Source organism: Chrysoperla carnea, chromosome X, assembly GCF_905475395.1.
Source record: "Chrysoperla carnea chromosome X, inChrCarn1.1, whole genome shotgun sequence".
NCBI classification, from domain to species: Eukaryota; Metazoa; Arthropoda; class Insecta; order Neuroptera; family Chrysopidae; genus Chrysoperla; species Chrysoperla carnea.
In genome coordinates, this window is record NC_058342.1 from 36,810,332 (window position 1) to 36,829,364 (window position 19,033).

Here is a 19,033-nt window from a genome sequence, read left to right on the forward strand (position 1 = left end):
GTGAACATGATAACTCAAAAACGAAAAAAGATATCAAGTTGAAACTTTTGTAGCGTGCCCAGGACGTATAAAGTAAGATCGAATTCGTAAATGAGCACCATAAATCAATTGGGTCTTGGATCCGTTGACACCCATCTTGTAAATCGTTAGAGATAGAACAAAAATTTAAATGTAAAAAATGTTTCTTATAAAAAAATAAGTTTGTTTCAACACTTTTTTTTTTAAATTAGCGCCAAGGTGATTCAAGGAAGAACTAAAACGAGTAAAACTGATTTAACATGGAAAGGGTATATGAGTTTATACGGTACGATCAAAGAGGATAGGATAGAGGAGAAGCAGTCCATATGAGCTAATGTAAAATCGTAGTATACGAATTTCAGTTCCTCTACCGAGTAAGGCTTTTAAACTTAATAGATAATAGTTGCCCCCGCAAAGTAGTCAAACTTAATAGTCATACCCGCAAAGACCGACAAACTTAATAGTTGATAACCACAGAATCCAGATGTCACTTAAAATTATATTCCTGCTTCTTCTCTATCCTATACTCTTTGGGTAGGACTAACTGACACAGACTTCAGTAAGGAAAGTATTATACATTAAGGATTCATTACCTTCTCATTAGTTCAAAATCAAATGTACCTAAAAACTAAACCTACCAAATGTTTATGTTAGTTAATGTATAGTCAAGTGGTGTAGGTGTATTATTTATTATAGGTAGGTATTGTATTTGTATGAACTGATCTGTTCAAATGTAATCACTCAACTCAACTCACTATTAATTATTTATCAATTATAATTATGTAGTTAAATAGTTAATTAGTTAGTTAGTGTTAGTATGTATGTACTGTACTGTATCTGTATGTAGTTATGTAGTATCTACTTAATATTTATCATACTTATAAAATTCATTTATTTATTACCTACCTATGTTTATAATCAAAACATGAGCAATACTTCTCTATTACTACCAACTCTCACCGCTCAGTCTAGTGTCTACTCTGAATATAGCAGCACACAGCCACAGCAGTCAGCACCAAAGAGTTTATATACATAGAGAACGGATGTAAGTGGATGCAATATGATGAATGAGACAGAAGACTGTCAGTGTAAAACTTTGTGGATAAGGTAATTTTGATTCAAAAAATTCAAAAATTGGATTCATTTACCGATTGGGGTAGCAGTTTTTGAAATATCGCCTGAAATTAGTGCAAAACTCGTGATATCTCAAAACTACTAATATCCGAAAACCAAATGAATCCAATTCTTGAATCTTTCGGGTCAAAATTACCTTATCTTCAAAGTTTTACCGAAATCGCATCCAATTTTTGAATCTTATGGGTTAAAATTACCTTATCTACAAAGTTCTACCAAAATCGGACAAAAATTTTTTTTTTCGATTTTTCGAAATTTTTTTAAGGGGTACCCCTTTGAAAAAATCGAGAAAATCGAAAAAAAAAATTTATATCAGATTTCGATAAAACTATGTAGATAAGGTAATTTTGACTCAAAAATTATAAAAATCGGATTCATTTGGTGATCGGATTCGTAGTTTTTGAGATATCACGAATTTTGAGGTAATATCAGGCGATATTTAAAAAACTGCTACTCCAGTCGGTAAATGAACCCGATTTTTGTAATTTTTGGGTCAAAATTACCTTATCAACAAAGTTTTACTGAAATCGGAGAGGAAATTTTTTTTTCGATTTTACGAAATTTTTTTTTCGATTTTACGAAATTTTTTTAATTAAAAATTTATATCAGATTTCGATAAAACTCTCATTGTCATACATTACTTTGTTCTGTACAGACTAGACTAGACTAAACTAAACTACAGATAGTGTACAACTACAGACTACAGACTACAGACTACCCTACACAGTTGACAGTAGACTGTAACTTTGTAACAGTAACAGCTAACAGTACGGCGCGGCGTTGGCGTTGGTGTACTTATTCAGATTCAGATTAATTCTTGTTATGTTATTCATTCTTGTTCAGTTCATGTCGTGTCGTGTCGTTGGTCGTTGGTCGTTGGTTGATGATTGTTCAGTTCAGTTCAGTTTAGTTTAGTTTAGATTGTTGAGTTTCGTATAGTATATAGTAGATACCTACTACACTATACTATATGTATATACATATAAAGTATATATTTAAAAGTTTATTCATATGTAAGATAATTGACATGCATATTACATTTAAATACATACTCAACTCATACGTGTCGCATGTCGCATCGCATCGCATCGCATTCAAGATAAACACACCCCCATATTTTCATTCTTCAGACGAATACAAATTTGAATGTTTGCGCCATAGACACTACTCAAGGATTCTTAACTCCTTCTTCATGAAGATAAAGATTCAAATAAATTGAGAAGATTATTAATCAGATCAGATATTAAATTAATTTTTTACTTTTAAACAAGTGAAAACAAATAATTGACTGTATTAATTGTTGAAATACCATGTATAGACAGTGTTGATGACGCAATCGTTTTTGACGTCATGTAAGTAAAGAAAGATATCCGCTCTTAGATAGCCACACACATAACTGATAGTCCCATATAATACATACTATAAAATTTACGCCCTAGTGCGTAAACAGTGATGTTTACAAAAAAAAAATGTTTAAAACAAAAGTTGTTCGTTTTTCTCATTTCGTTTTTGAGTTATCGTGTCCACAGACAGACGGACAGGTAGCAAAAACCATTATAAGAAAAAGTTGTTAAGAATATTTGTTATAAAAATTAAAAATGGGAAAAATATTCTTAATAACTTTTTCTGATAATGTTTTTCGATATATCTAACGCGAAACAAAATATTAAGAATCGCCCCTATTTGTTAGTTTGTAGTACGCACTACACACAGTTTTAAGTTCAGATTTTGGTTAAGTATCTTACAAAATATGAGCCATCACCCTCTTGTATGACTGTGCAAACATTGAAATCGGTATTCCTCTAAAGAATAAAAAACATGAGGGTGTGTTAACCTTAAATGTATTGCGATGCGATGTGTTGCGTTGCAACACAGACACACTGTACAATGTATATATAGATAGGTACATGTAGTTTGATTTAAACATCTGTGTTGACTGTTGTGTGCTTATACATTTATTATTTTAGATTATTTCACTTTAGTTTAGTTTAGCCATTCAAAACAAACGCATTGCATTCTCATCTACATACAAAAACAAAACTACATACACATATAAATATATATAACTTAAAAAGTACAGTTTTCACATATTTAAATATAAAAAGTTTACATTTTATCAACAAAAAAAAAAATAGTGTTAGTTCATGTGTTCTGTTTCTCTAATATCTTGTGTTAGTGTTTATTATGTTTATATAAAATAACTTTGTATTTATTGTTTATTTAATAATAAAAATTAAATATAATTAAATTATTTATACGATTCATTCAATCACATCATTTATATTTCGTAAATTCATTAATAAGTAACATTGTGTTTTGTTTTTAAATCTGCAGTACTAAGTCAAGTACTAAGTATGTAATATTCTTTAAGTCTATGGTATTGCATCTACATTATTATAAGTCTACGGTACTTTGAGAATATTCACTTATTTTGAGTTGAAAATTATTTGTAAATTTTGGAAATTTCTATTTAAATTGGAAGATATCAACTGTATTAGGATTCAATACGTTTTAGGTTCGAAGGAAGTTTTTAAATAAACTGTCAGTTATTACAAGTAATTATTTATGATTTCACAAGTAATCTGAATACAGTTGATAACTTCCCATTTAAATAGAAATTAACAAAATATATGTTTACATGATTTCAAATAATTTTAAATTCAAAATAAGTAAATATGCTTAAAGCACCGTAGACTTATAATAATATACCATTTAGATGCAGTACCATAGACTTATAAGAGAGACTAAGAATAATATTATTATATTATTATAATTAATTATAAACAACAAAATAAAATTAATTTTGTGTTTAGGTACTAAAAAATAAATAACTAGGTATTTAATTGTACTGTTGTGTGTGTTTAGATGAACTATACTTGAGTCCTGTGACTTGTGATTTCTAAGCTGTCAACAATTCAACGGTCTTATTTTAATTCGTAATGGAATGCATGGATTTTATAATATTGAAGGTAAAATAACAATTAAACAAATAATTTTTACTCTTATTTTTCATGTATTTACAGTCAAACGTGAGTAAGAGAGAATTGGGTAAGCGAGAAAACTCTAGAAGTGAGAATATTTCCTGGACTTTGATCTCTCAAAATCCTCTATAAGTTAGAAACAAAAATCTGTATAAGTGACAGTCGTTTTTCCTACCGTGACCTCTATAACTGGGAATCTCTCTTGCCTGCACCTCTGTAAGAGACAATTCAACATTTGCTATGTATGACTCATTCTTTATTTTTTAGGAACTGCGTGTGTTTTTTTTTCTTATTCTGTGTTATTTTGTTTTTGTAGTTCGAAGAAATCATATTTAACTGAATTAACTTATTTATCATGTTTTCTACAGTTTATAAACATCACTTGCAACGGAAAGTTCGTTTTTTAGCTTATAGAGGTATTGTCTTTGAAACTGAAGCTGACTGATCATAGATTTTAGAGAGAGAACGCTTTAAAGGTTTTGGAGACGCTCCACAATTTCTTTTGAATATTCAGCGGTTGTTAATAGCACTATATTCGATAAAATTTATGAATTGGAAAAACATACGCAAAATATCAAGTCAGAAACGTAAATATTATTTCTTGAAAAGGCGATTGCGAATGCGAATGTTAAAAAAAACGCAAATATTCACGAATGCGAATGCGAGTATTCGTTACATCACTATTATACATACAGTATGTACACAACATAGCCTATATCATTAAAGCTATAGATAGAGTACATTCAACTGTAAAGTATACAGTTTACACTTTACAGTTTACAGTTTACAGTGTACAATGTACAATGAAGTGAAGTGAAGTGAAGTGAGACTTCACACCCTTATAAACACTTCTAGTTGTAAATGTAGTTGTATTTGTTGCTTATGAATCATTGCACTATAATGATTTTATGTGATATACTGATATAACACATAACACAACACTGAAGTTGAACACACACTCTTAAATAAACTGCTTTATATATTAATAGGTATCTATCTATCTACGGATCTACCTATCTAATAATAATGCCCAAATTATCAAATTATTTCAACAATACAGAGACACTTAGATGTGGGAGGTGTACGGGGAGAGGGGGGGGGTTAAATTGTGTAATACATAACACTTAATGTCATAGAAAAACATAACAACTTTGATAGAACAGCCTTGAGTATATTATCCTAAGACATTTATGTGTTATGTATTACACAATTTAATCCCGTATGTAAAATTTGAAACCTCTTACATCTAAGTATCTCTGTATTGGTGAAATAATTTGAGAAATATCTATTATATTTTGTTTTCTTTATAAATAACGGCAATAAAATATTATTTATAGTATTCGCTACCGAATTAAATCAATTTACAATCAAATTTTTGTTTCATGATAGTCTCCTCTATATTCTTAAATGACACCTATTTTGTTTAATGAATTTTTCTATTTTTTTCCATAGCTACATCTCCGCGAATTAGACCTCAGATCGAAATTTGGTCAAGAGCTTTTCCATTTGTCTTGATTAGCTTAATTTACTAGTATAATTTTCTACTATCAATAACAGAACACCTTGTATATATATTTATATACAGGGTGTTCTGTTATTGATACCAGAAAATTATATTTTGGGTTTTTGAAATTTTTGAGGATGTACAGGGAGTTTTATATATTTATGAGAGGAGAATAAATTTATCTGAAACCTTCCGTTCACTGATACCTATCTACCTACTTATTTATGTTGTACATTTTATACACTTTATACTATACTGTATATAATGTATGCACTATGTATAATGTAAGTGTTTGTATATGTACTGTGTAGATAGGTAAATAGGTAGATAGATATACATGGTGTAATATTTAATAACAGCTAACAGCTAGTTAGGTAGGTACTAGGTAGGTAGATATAGATATAGGTAGTAGGTACTTAAATAGGTATTTGTATTATTATTATTACATACATACATACGTAGATAGTTTAGATTTAGATTTAAGTAGATAGGTGGTATATACTATAGGTGTAGTATATACCACTTATAGTATAGTATAGTACAGTACAGTACAGTCAAACCTAGCTAAGAGAGAGTTTAAATGACCGCGATTTTTCTTCGCTTATAGAGGTGTCTCACTAATTCAAGTTTCTAGGTTATAGAGGTACATGAGAGGTTCTGTCTCACTTAGAGAGGTCTATTAATAATATTCAAAATATTTAGTTATAAACATGAGTATGTAACGAACCTTCCGTTGCAAGTGATGTTTATAAACTGTAGAAAACATGATAAATAAGTTAATACAGTTGAATATGATTTCTTCGAACTACAAAAACAAAAAAACAACGCAGTTCCTGAAAAATAAAGAATGAGTCATACATAGCAAATGTTGAATTTTCGCTCATAGAGGTACAGGCAAGAGAGACTCTCTGTTATAGAGGTCACGATAGGAAAAACGACTGTCACTTATACAGGTTTTTGAGAGATCAAAGTCCAGGACCTGAGAAGTATTCTTACTTATTTTCTTGCTTACCCAGTTCGCTTATTAAGGTTTGACTGTATATAGTATATAATATAGATTCAAATAAAGATAGCATAGTGAGTAGTGTCACTATACTTACTATGACTGTCAAGTAGGTATACTTAGTTTTGTTCATTTATTGCATTGCAATGCAATCATATATCTACTTACATAACATTACTAATACTTACTTTATTTAACTGTGAATAAATAAGTGATGTAATATTATAATAGTAATTATAATACAATACACTAACAATACGTAAGAATATCTGTTACATTATCACATTAATTAGCAATACTTAGGTAGCTACTAGACGAAGAAACGAAGGAATAGGTCGAAAAATTTGAGCAGTAAGTCGGATTTGAATGCGGTTTTCGGCATTAGATTCGTCTTGTGACCTAGTCTGATGTATCTGATGTTCTCGGTTGGTAATTTCTCATTTTCGATTTTTTTCTTATTCATAATATTTGCAGGTGAATGGGACTGATGTTAGCTCGTCATCGCATGCAGATGCTGTTCGAGAATTCATGGCTGCTGATGAGCCAATTATTGTTGAATTGGTTCGACGTGTATCTTCATTGAACTCGAACCAACGCGATGTACCAACTTCATCTGAACAATCTTCATGTTCCAGTACAACCTCCTCAATTTCCAATAAAAATTTAAATCAGTTTGAGAGCTCAACATCGTTTAATAATGTTGGACCTGATATCACACCGATATACACAAATCAATCAATTATCAAAACCAGCAGATCAGAACCAGAACCAGAGAAACCAGAAGCAGAACAGACCACTTCAACATCAGAACAGGTCACGGTACAGCTTGTAAATGTAGATGTGGACGATGATCGATTAGCCAGAACAAATAAATCAGACTCAGATGTAGATAAAGGTAATGGAGTAGCAATAGCAGACTGCGTTGAGAGTGGGAGTGAGAGTGACAGTGCTAGTGCTAGTGCCAGTGCTAGTACTAGTGCTGGTGCCAGTGCCAGTGACAGTGACAGTGAAGAGTTGTTATTATATCAGAATGGATGTATTGTAAATAAATGTATTGGTTGTAATTGCTGCCAAATAAGTGTAAATAATGAATCTGAGGATGAACGTAACACTTACAAGAACGTAGCAAAACAAAATATATTATCAGCTTCAACTTCAACTTCAGTAGCAGTAGCAGTAGAACAACCTGTGTCTGTGTCTGTGTCTGTGTCAACTCAAACTCATCTTACAGCACTTAATTGGATGGATGATATTGAAGATTGCCTTTACCATATTAAATTAGGGGTAAGTCTAATCAACATCTACATCTACACTATCTGCACTTGTTTCGTTTGACAAACCACATTGTCTTGCTATTGTCATTGTCACACAACAACACTAAGACTAACATGGGCGTTGCCAAAGGGAGGGACGCCCATGTTAGTCTTATACCCATAAATTTATTTTCTCCCAAAATTTGACTCCCTTAACCAACCCTCTAAATATTATCGAATAGGTTTGGTATGAAAGATCAAAGAAACTATTTAAAAATTTTCAACTCACCATCTTTTATAGTTTTTGAGAAAAAGGAAACTAAATTTTTCCCCGTATTTTGATCATCATGGGAAAACAAGGTTGTGAAGTTCAATAAGTGAACTGTAACTATATTATATTAATTTTTTTAGTTATTTATCTCTCAAAGTAGGCCTCAAATCCAAAACTGGTAAATAAGTTTTCCCTTCGTCTGTATGAGCTTATTCTGCATGCCAACGATCTGCAGTCAATAACAGATCACCCTGTATAAACAAAATAAATATTAGAAGGTAATGATAGTCAGTAACTTAAAACACACATAACACAATCAATCAATACATTTAACATTACACATACTAAACTGACATATTGATTGATATATATGTAGTATATGTAGTATGTAAAGGCAGTAGATAGTAAAATAAGTAATACTAGCTCGACCCGCGCAGAATTCCGCTCCCGTAGTTATCGTAATCATTGACTATCCTATACCCGTGACTAAAAACAACCAATTTCGTGTTTTTTCCTAAGCGGTACATTTTTAGATCGTGAGTATATTTTTCGTCAAACCTAGACATAATAAGTTTGAAAATGAGTGATGAATCATGGAATTTGATAAAGTAAAAAGGAAGATATGGTTAGGACAGAAAAAAGCTTGCTAAAGTAATGATATTTAAGATGATATAAAAGTAAAGTGCTGTAGTAAACTATGTAAATCAAAATATAATGTTAAATTGAAAAGCAAGGGGTGAGCAGTGAATTATGAATAATAAGTATCAAACAGACATAAACATAAACATAACTACAGTACAGCTAAAACTACAGAACATATCTTGAATGAAAATGACATCTCTTCTATTTATTCTGTGCATGTACATTTATACACGTATTATATATACATCCATATTTTAAAATGGTGTCATCTTTAATAGTTGTAGAAGTAACAACATAGAACCGTAATGTGGCCATCCAAACGATTGATCGTTATATAGAGAGACCTAAAAAAAAGTACCCATCTGGCTGTCTTCGTCTATCTTATATTACCTCTATGAAATACACATACTACGTGATTATACAATAGTTCAAAATATTAACAAAGAGGGAAGATGGTACCTTTTTCGATCTCTTTTCTAACGAATAATTTACTTATTCCGTTTCCTATGCTTTTAAGCCCTTATGTTATATATAATCTATTTGTTAATAATAGTGCAGCCTTTTTGAAAATGTACTTACTGGAAATGGCAACAGACTGAGAACCACCTCTCAAAGATGATTAAGAAGGATAATAAATAAGAGAGCATGGTTATTTATGTCTTAATATACAATATAATATCCTGGAGTGTATTTACAACATAATAATCGCCATTTAATAATTAAACTTTACTTAATCTGTGATTTATGTCTACTTTAAAATATTCCTTGCAAATAAAACAATATTTAATTATTTTTTAGAACTTAAACACAGAATTATTTAAACAAATAGTAGTCAAAAGGATCATGCGCATTGAATACCATGCTCTGGTATTATGTTTCTCTATCAGCTGTTTGAATATTGTGTTGTTGTCTTTGTTAATCTTCTCTGTGAAGTAAAAATGTTAATAGTACACGTTGGGCCTATCTAAGTAACAGATGATCTAAGCTTGGTACACGATGGGCAAATCTAGTAATATATGATCTAAGAGTGAGTGCAGATACAGTGTTCATTGTTCAATTCAATTCAGTTCAGTCAAATTGTCCGTAATGCAACCAGATTACTTGTAGTTGAATGTTTACAAGTATAAATATTATATCTATCCATATATATAGGATATGTAGATATGATTTCTTAAAACCATTAACAAAACATCATCACACAAACAGGTAGCAACCTTAACCAGCACAGTACCACCCACCACCCACAACTACAAGCACAACCAACTACTTCTATTTCTATTATATTCTGAATGAATCTTGCTAGATGGATTGAAGTAGGACCAGAAATAGGTTTTAACTTTCTAGTCTATTTAGAATACTTACACTTAATATATCTGTAATCGTTCTACAGTGTACAGTGTTGGCGTAGAGCATATGACGTTGTTGTCATTATGACGTAGTGATAGAGGTACAGATATAGACATAAATAGATAAGATACTAGTTTAAAGGATAAACAGTTAATGCTTTATATAAAAATGAATTTTTGTTGACTTCGAGTTGAGACATAGTACAATTTTATTTCGAGTATCGTGGTATTTATTTCAATGGCTAGTTAATGATTTTTAAATAACTTTGATTTAGTGCATACACATGTTTGTAGTGCACATGTTAACACATTTATTTAAAGTTTAAATTCAATTATTACTTACAAAACTTGAATCCAAACCAAATTTACTTATTTTTAAAAGCAATGTACTAACCACCCATGTACTATTCTAATTCCGAAAAAAAACATGTCTATCTGCTTTACGGTCTATGTTCTATATCTATATTCTATGCTCTTCAAGCCTGATAGTCAAACTATATAGACAGACTGACTAGTCATTCATTATAGATATAGATATAACATTAACAAGATATAGCAAATAGAGCTAGTCTGGTCTGGTATACTCTAAAGCTAGAAAGATAGAAACTTGAAAGTTGAAGTTGATATTCTAAGTGGTTGATGGATTCGATGTTGATGGATTGCTTACAACATTCACATTCAACCAGTCAGCATCAGCACTTATCTACACTGAAAAAAAAATTCTTAATATCAACTGATATGAGATTCTTTTATTAACATCATCGGGAGATTAAATATGGCTACCGTACGGGATTGAGTGGTGAAGTTGACACAATCACATGAGTTATTTGTATGAAAGTAACATACTGTCTAACAAATTTCAAATATTATTGTTTTAAAATGCAACATAGTTTTAAACAATCTTTTTTTGATTGGTTCTACCACTTATAAATATTATAACAAAATACTCATGTGATTATCACAACTACAAAAATTAGATTTCTTCGAGTTGGATTTGAACCACCGTCATATGGATTAACTAACTTCGGGATGAGGTTTCATTATTTTAATTTTTTTTTTTCAGTGTAGAAATTTAATGTCAATGTTATTACTCAAATTGATCATGTATATTGTATAGTATGTGGGAGTGGATGTGACTGTAGAACTGTAAATGTTAGTGAATACTTGTAGTGTCAGTCACAGTCAGTTCACATCCACTATTATGCTGCTAATACTGCTAGTTCAGCTATCTAACTCAAATATATTATTACTAGTTCGACCCGTGGGGAAATCCATTGCCATAATTACCGTTAAAAACAACAAACAATAAATTTCGTAGGACAGCGATGAAAAAATCAAAAGTTTTCGTCAAACCTAGACATAATCAACTTGAAAATGAGTAGTGAATCATGGAATTTGATAAAGGAATAAGAAAGATAAGGATAGGACATAAAAAAACTTGCTAGATTAATAATATATAAGATAATTTTGTTCACCGCTGCTGCTGCTCTTAATATTTATATCAATATCAATATCAATACGTTCTACTACATATATAACTGAGAGTCTCACTACACACTCACTGTCACTACTAAACAGTTGCTCTTAAACCCACCCCTCTTTTTTACTTGTCTACTCTACAGTTGTACAGTTTGTCTATTCTCTATTACTCATACTCAAATTTATATTATACATTATAAAATTTAGAGCAAGATATACGCCATCAAATTTCTTAATATCTCTATATATTATAAATGCGAAAGTAAGCATGTTTGTTTGTTTGTTACGCTTTCAAACTAAAACTAGCGAATGGTTTTAAATGAAACTGTACAGCAATATAGCTGATATATCAGAATAACACATGAGATACAATTTATAAAGATATATTAATTTAAAAAAAAATAATTAATTTAATTTAACATTAACATAAATTACAGATTTCTGTAAAAATAGCCAATATATTTCACGGCCATATTTTCTGATATACTCAATGAATAATTATGACTATTATACATTTAAAAAAATAGAAAACCATACATATATTTTACCTGTGTAAAACAATCCTTACCATTATTTCGAGTGTTATAGAAAGTAAATAAGCGAGAGCAATCTTTATTTTTATTTCAGCGAAGCGGGTGGGTATCACTGTAGTTTTTTGTATAAATACATATACAGTGTGTCGCATTTAAGATGAAGACACCCTCACACTTTCGTCATTTATAGGAATATCGATTTGAAAATTTGCATAGTCATATAGGGGAATGGGTCACATTTTTTAAGATATTTAACCGAAACCTAACCCTTATACTCTTAACCGAAACCTAAACCTTAAACTCAGCCTATTACAAATTGACAAATAGGGCAAATTCTTCAACTAAAAAGGAACGGCTTCACTGTATACTGAATAAATGTCATATCTTACAGTGGTCACAGTGTATATCGGAACATATTCTATGTATGATTGATTGCCTAACTAATTGACTGAGTTCTAAGTGAATAACTATAATAATTTTAATTTTAATTTATTAGTTTTAAAAATCAATAAATAGTTAGTTACGTACTAACTGTAATATATAGTTATATAACTATAACTATAACTATAGGTAGATAAGTAGGTAGGAAGGTAGGTAGATACTTACAACTTTATAACAATACATTTAACTTTCTTATTCATTTATTTTCAATTAGTCGAGGAAATGAAATACTAAAAACAGTCAAAGTTCAAAAAGTTTGAACAGTTTAAACGGATTTCAATGCTGTTGTCTGCATTCGATTCGTTAGAGCACCAGAACCGTTCAGAGACCCCCAAAACCCTCAGATTATGTAACGAATTTCCCGAAAACTCCAGTAAACGACGGGATACCCTTATATACAGGGTGTTCTGTTATTGACTGCAGAAATCCAGCTTACCAAAATAAGCTCATCAAGAGCAACAAAAAAACTCTTTTCCAAATTTGGATCAGAGGCCTAATTTGGGAGATACGGATATGACAAAAAGTGATAAACTTGTTCATTCACTGACTATCATTCGATAATTAGTAGGTCTTAGAAGGTTTCATTTAATAATATTGAAATATGGAAGAAATTTAAAAAAAAAGTATAAAATGATTTAATTGGATTTGGTCAAATTATCCGACCTTTTATATTCTTATTATATTATTGACAGAAAACAAATATTATTTTGAGTAAACATTGCATTATTGATATCACGCCCATTAATGGGCGATCAATAAGAAATAAGAATCACCAGGTCGTTACAGACTATAGTACGTATTTATTTAAGTTTTTAAACATATCTACTTACCTACCTTCTTATATTTACAGGAAGTAGGTAACTATCTTAACATTCTTAACTAGAACAACTTACCAGAAGTTAGTTCAACAACTAAACTAACTAACTAGCTAACTAACTTATATTATTTATTACTTGATCTAATTAAAATAATAATAATATTTTAATTGAATGTTCATTATACCACCCACGTTTGGGTAAGTACTTACTTAAGCATGAAAGTGTAATGAATGTTAGGTGAGATTGAGCTAAAACTGAACAGAAATCATTTGAAATATCCACGACTCAAAAGTATATACATAAAGTGCTAGCATGTATAGAATACCTATTGCTACTAGTTTTGTATAACTTTTATTAACACTATATTACACTATTAGTGCAGGCGCTGAGTCGGTTTAGTATTTACAGGTAATACCGAACAAGAAGGTTATTTTGATGTATTTTGACACGCTGAATCCGAATTTTCAACTTACTCATCGCTCAGAGTGCTGAGGCAATTTGTTATAAACAAATTAATTGTTTATACAGATATTATGGCCTGAAATTACTGCAAAATTCGTGATATCTCAAAAACTACTAATCAGATCGCCAAATGAATCCGATTTTTGTAATTTTTGGGTCAAAATTACCCTATCTACAGAGTTTTATCGAAATCCGAGATAAATTTTTTTTTTCGATTTTCTCGATTTTTTTAAAGGGGTACCCCTTAAAAAAATTTCGTAAAATCGAAAAAAAAATTTCCTCTCCGATTTCGGTAAAACTTTGTAGATAAGGTAATTTTGACCCAAAAATTACAAAAATCGGATTCATTTGACGATTAGAGTACCAGTTTTTGAAATATCACCTGAAATTAGTGCAAAATTCGTGATATCTCAAAAACTACTACTCCAATTGTCAATTGAATGGGATTTTTGTAATTTTTGGGTCAAAATTACCTTATAAACAGAGTTTTATCGAAATCGGATATGAATTTTTTTTTTCGATTTTCTCGATTTTTTCAAAGGGGTACCCCTTAAAAAAATTTCAAAAAATCGAGAAAAAAAATTTCCTTTCCGATTTCGGTAAAACTTTGTAGATAAGGTAATTTTGACCCAAAAGAGTCAAAAATTGGATTCATTTACCGAAATCGGGTAGCATATCCTTCCGATTTCCACCCGATGCCACCCCTGTGCCCACCACCTTTTTTGAAGGCTGGATCTGCGCCTGGCGTATTTCTACAATTAACTCAGTCAATTGTTTCTTTTAACTTGTTTTAATTGATTGTTATTTAGGTGAACAGTGTTCCACAAACAAAACCACAAATGGATAGAAGTCAAGATAACATCACGGACGATTCGATAGAAACAATCGATGCAGATGCAAGTGCAGGTGCAAGTGTTGAGGGTAGTAGGTTGGCAGAGAATGTTTGTGGTAGCGAAAAATATTTATTTGAACGCGAGCATATTGATAATGATGACCCACATAATATTTTAATAAAGGACTCAACGAACGCAACAAACTCATTTATTCGTACACAAGTGCAAAGTATCAACAAAGAAATTAGTGAATTAGATAATCGAATGCATAACATACACATTATTAGTTCTTCGAAAGCAAGCAAAGCAAACCAAAAGCTACGAACGAGACCTAGAAGCAGAAATAGGAAGAAAAATAGAACTAGAACTAAAACTAGAACTAGGAGTAAGAGTAAGAGTAAGATCGAGTCAGAGAACTATGAACATATTTATGAAACAATACAAGAATCTGAAGCAAACGAACCAATCTATTCATTACCTTACGAATACGAATACGATCCTGATTCAGACATCATCGTTCAACGTACACTAACCAGGTACCTAATATTATTATTATTAATCTAACATCTCCCTATATATTCTAAAATAACACTTACTAATTTAATGAGTTTGATAAGTCTGTGAATTTATAAATCTTTCTATTTTCCTCATAGTCATATCTCCCGATTTAGGCCTCAGATCGAAATTTGGTAAATAACTTTTCCATTTGTTTTGATAAGCTTAATTTACTTGTATAATTTTCTGGTTTCAATAACAGAACACCATGTATAACATCTTTTTTTCATATACAGCATGTTATATATCATGCAATTTAATATTGAAGTTAATTAGTAATTATTTTGTTTGAATAGTGTTTCAGTTGATAAGAAAAAAAGAAGTAAACATAAAAATATATCAACAAATACTAATACTTATACTAATTACAATAATATTAATAACAATGGTTTGCTGCAACTACCAACACCAAGTGTACCTGTACGAGCAACACCAACAACAACTCTATATGAGAATTCACCAAGTGCTTATAATACCTGTGCTAAGTGCTACAACATAGATGGAGCTTGTTCAAACAGTAACCAGCATAGTTCAATAGCTACGTCTACAACTGCAGCTAAAACTACAAGTTTAACATGCAAACTAGGCTGTAATCATAAAAACAGGTACAATACAATACATATATTATTGATCCATCTACGATTATTAATTAATTTTTATTTAATAATTTATTTTAAATAGATCAATATTACAATTATGTTCATCTGGCCACTACAATCAACATTATCGATACTCTACCTCTACTTCGAATTCGAATTCGACTTCGACTCAACGTTTAATTCAATCGAATTCAACAAATAACCATGGCATTATACCAATGATACCGATGTCAATGCAGACCAATTGTATCGCTACAAATCCACCTAAATTTAAAGCTAAAAATTCAAGTGCAAAAAGAAGTCTCATGCATGGTTCCAAGTCCTTACCTAATGCTAATGCTAATGTTCAAATATCAGCTGACACAATGTACACAAACATGGAGAATTTACATCAAACAATTTTATTGCAACAGCAACTGTTTAGACGTGCTTTGAATCAACAAACAAAAGATCCAGTACCAGGTGTATCAGTGGCAGTATCAGAACGTTCTAGTACTAATACGACTAGTTGCACATTCCCTGGTGGATCGACCAAAACCTTCGACCTTCATCAAACCGAACCTCATGCTTCTGTTTCTACTTCTACGTCCAACGATCAAGAGTTAAAAATGGAATGGAAGGTGAAACGACGACCAAATGGTACACGATATATTACTAGACGACCAATACGTAATCGTATATTACGTAATCGAACCAAAGAAATCATTGAAGAACGTACTGGTGGGGATTTGACTACGTCACCGGGTACGGAAGATGATACGTGTTCCGAAATCAAGGTATACTGACACTTATTACATTTATACTTCAACTTGTCTTGTCTGCACTATTTAGAGACAACCATGAGCGTCGCCAAGGAGGCGCAGGTAGGGGTAGCTGCCCCCTTCTAGAGATGTCTACTGAATTCAAAATTTCAGTTATCGGATGATTCTCACCAGTATCAATCCAGATTCTAGTGTATCTGGCCCCCCCCCCCTTCAATTTAACTCTAGATCCACGCCTGTTTTCATTTCATTCTTTCCCCATTTTCCACAAAGCACCTCTATTTGCCATCGGCTGGCGACGCTCTTGGAGACTAGTAGCTAGTAGTCTAAGAGCAAATGTTTTGGTAATGAAAGCTACCAAACTTAACCTATAAAATTTGATTGTAATCAATTAAAATAAATCAATTCGATTTTGATTGCAGATTGGAAGATATTGGACAAAAGATGAACGTAGACGACACATATTGGATCGTGAACATAAAAATAATAAAATTGATAGTTGTAAGAAATGTTTTAAGTGTGTTCCAGTACCAGAACCAGTACCAGTACCTGTATCTGTATCTGTACCAACAAGCATCATGTTAAATGCAAATAACATTCAAAAAACCAGTACTAGTCCAAATGAACTGCAGCTACAACCAATGGTTGCTGTTACTGATACTGATGGTACTGGAATTGGTACTGGGACTGGTACTAGTACTGGTACAAATGACTTCCTACCAACATGTACCACATACTGTACATCATCTCCATCAACAGTGACACAGCAGCTTCAACACACTCTCAAAAATAAAAAATCATTGAAATCAAAAAAGTCTCATAAAGATAAAGATAAAGATACAACAACAACAAAGATGGCGTTGCAGATGGATAACGAGTACGACTTTAAAACTGTCCAAGATATGATTGTGAATGGTGCCACAAATACTCATAGTAATTCCAAAATGATTGGACTATTGTCCGTGACCACTGTCTAACAGCTCACAGCTCACAACTCACTTCATCTTAAAATAGATAAAGTTTAGTGTAATACTATTTAATTGAAGTTATTGAAATAAATACCACGATACTCGAAATAAAAAATACCATTAAAAAACATATAACAGACTTATATGTCGCTAAATATTGATATTTCAATTGCAACGCAATCATCGTCAGTAGCTAAATTTATTTAACACATTACCTGGCGCTACAAACATTTTTCACGGAAAATATCTGTAACGCCGAGCATTAATTTAAAATTTTCTAGAGAACTATTATAGAGTATTTTGAGCTAAAAGAAACAGATCTTATTTGATTATTGACTTTTCTTTTGTCTTTTGTGCGACAATGAACCTTCGACAAGGAACCCATAAAAATCTGCCATCATAGCTGGATCCCATCGTCTTTGGTATCTTATTTCTATTGTTCGCACATGTTATTCTTCACTTATTCTTCTCGAATATACAGAGTCATTTAACTTTCAAAAATAGCATTTACATGATCGGAGGCTCTCGCCACAACATAGGAACTGCAAAAGGCATTTTCTTTTGTTTACTTTTCATCCAATTTGGGACTTTCGAAAGTCCCATGTAACAAGAAATGCGTCTTCTTTGATCATTACCCATATTTTTAGCCTTAAAACATCTGTAAATAATTTAACTTGATAAAATAATTACAAAAAAACTTGATTCGTAATATTTTGAATAATCTAATAGGTCAATTCTAGCGAAATTATAAAACATTAAATAAAACTGAAATTAGACTTGTCCCAAAACTTTGATGACTTGGTGTGTGAAAGATGAGGGTAGTGCAACAAAAATATATGACATCTATTCTGGTTGTCAAACCCCTGTTCCCTAGTGAAATCAATAATTACGGCTGTGTTTCGATAAACACTGGGAGCCTCTTTCTGGTGAGAAAATCGTTCCGATATAGACTACCAGGTCATACCAAGGTCATGAATCACCGCCATTTTTGTACTACAAGCACTGGCGTTTTAGAGGTATTTGGTCTCAGCGTATATTGGAACATAACCTAGGTATTATGTAATAAAATTTGTTTCGAAATAATAAGATTTGATTCAGAATAAAAAAGATATAAAAGAATCTACTGGCAACCCTGTACAGTGTACAGTGTACACTACGTTTGTGGTTATCAATCAACGTTATTGTTAGTGTTCATTGTTCATTGTTAAGTGAGTCAATTTATTGTGCCAAAAAATAATAATTTTTATATAAAAATATGTCACATTTTAAAACGATTCTTGTTATTTTATTTACTTACCTAACCTAACCTATTTATATCCACAGTATATCCCAGAAGTCGTCAGTCATTCACCCTTTAAAAAGGTCTTTCTTCAAAGGTAAGTCATATACAGAAAAATTCTGTAGACCAGGAAAGTAAAATTCTGTAGGCCAG

General features: G+C 31.3%; 1 protein-coding gene across 2 annotated transcripts; it reads left to right on the plus strand.

Moving 5' to 3' along the window:
• The first annotated feature begins 2,043 nt into the window (after nucleotides 1–2,043).
• Nucleotides 2,044–18,824, plus strand: LOC123302258 (slo-interacting protein 1). 2 transcript variants are annotated; one of them, XM_044885116.1, is made up of 7 exons: nucleotides 2,044–2,097; nucleotides 4,018–4,121; nucleotides 7,115–7,924; nucleotides 14,695–15,254; nucleotides 15,570–15,878; nucleotides 15,955–16,648; nucleotides 17,056–18,824. In XM_044885116.1, exons 2-7 carry the CDS (start codon nucleotides 4,092–4,094, stop codon nucleotides 17,608–17,610), a joined length of 2,958 nt encoding a protein of 985 aa, XP_044741051.1. In that variant the 5' UTR covers nucleotides 2,044–2,097; nucleotides 4,018–4,091; the 3' UTR covers nucleotides 17,611–18,824. The 2 variants fall into 2 exon arrangements, with proteins under 2 accessions (XP_044741051.1, XP_044741050.1); XM_044885115.1 differs by lacking the exon at nucleotides 2,044–2,097 and adding an exon at nucleotides 3,441–3,492.
• Nucleotides 18,825–19,033: the final 209 nt, after the last annotated feature.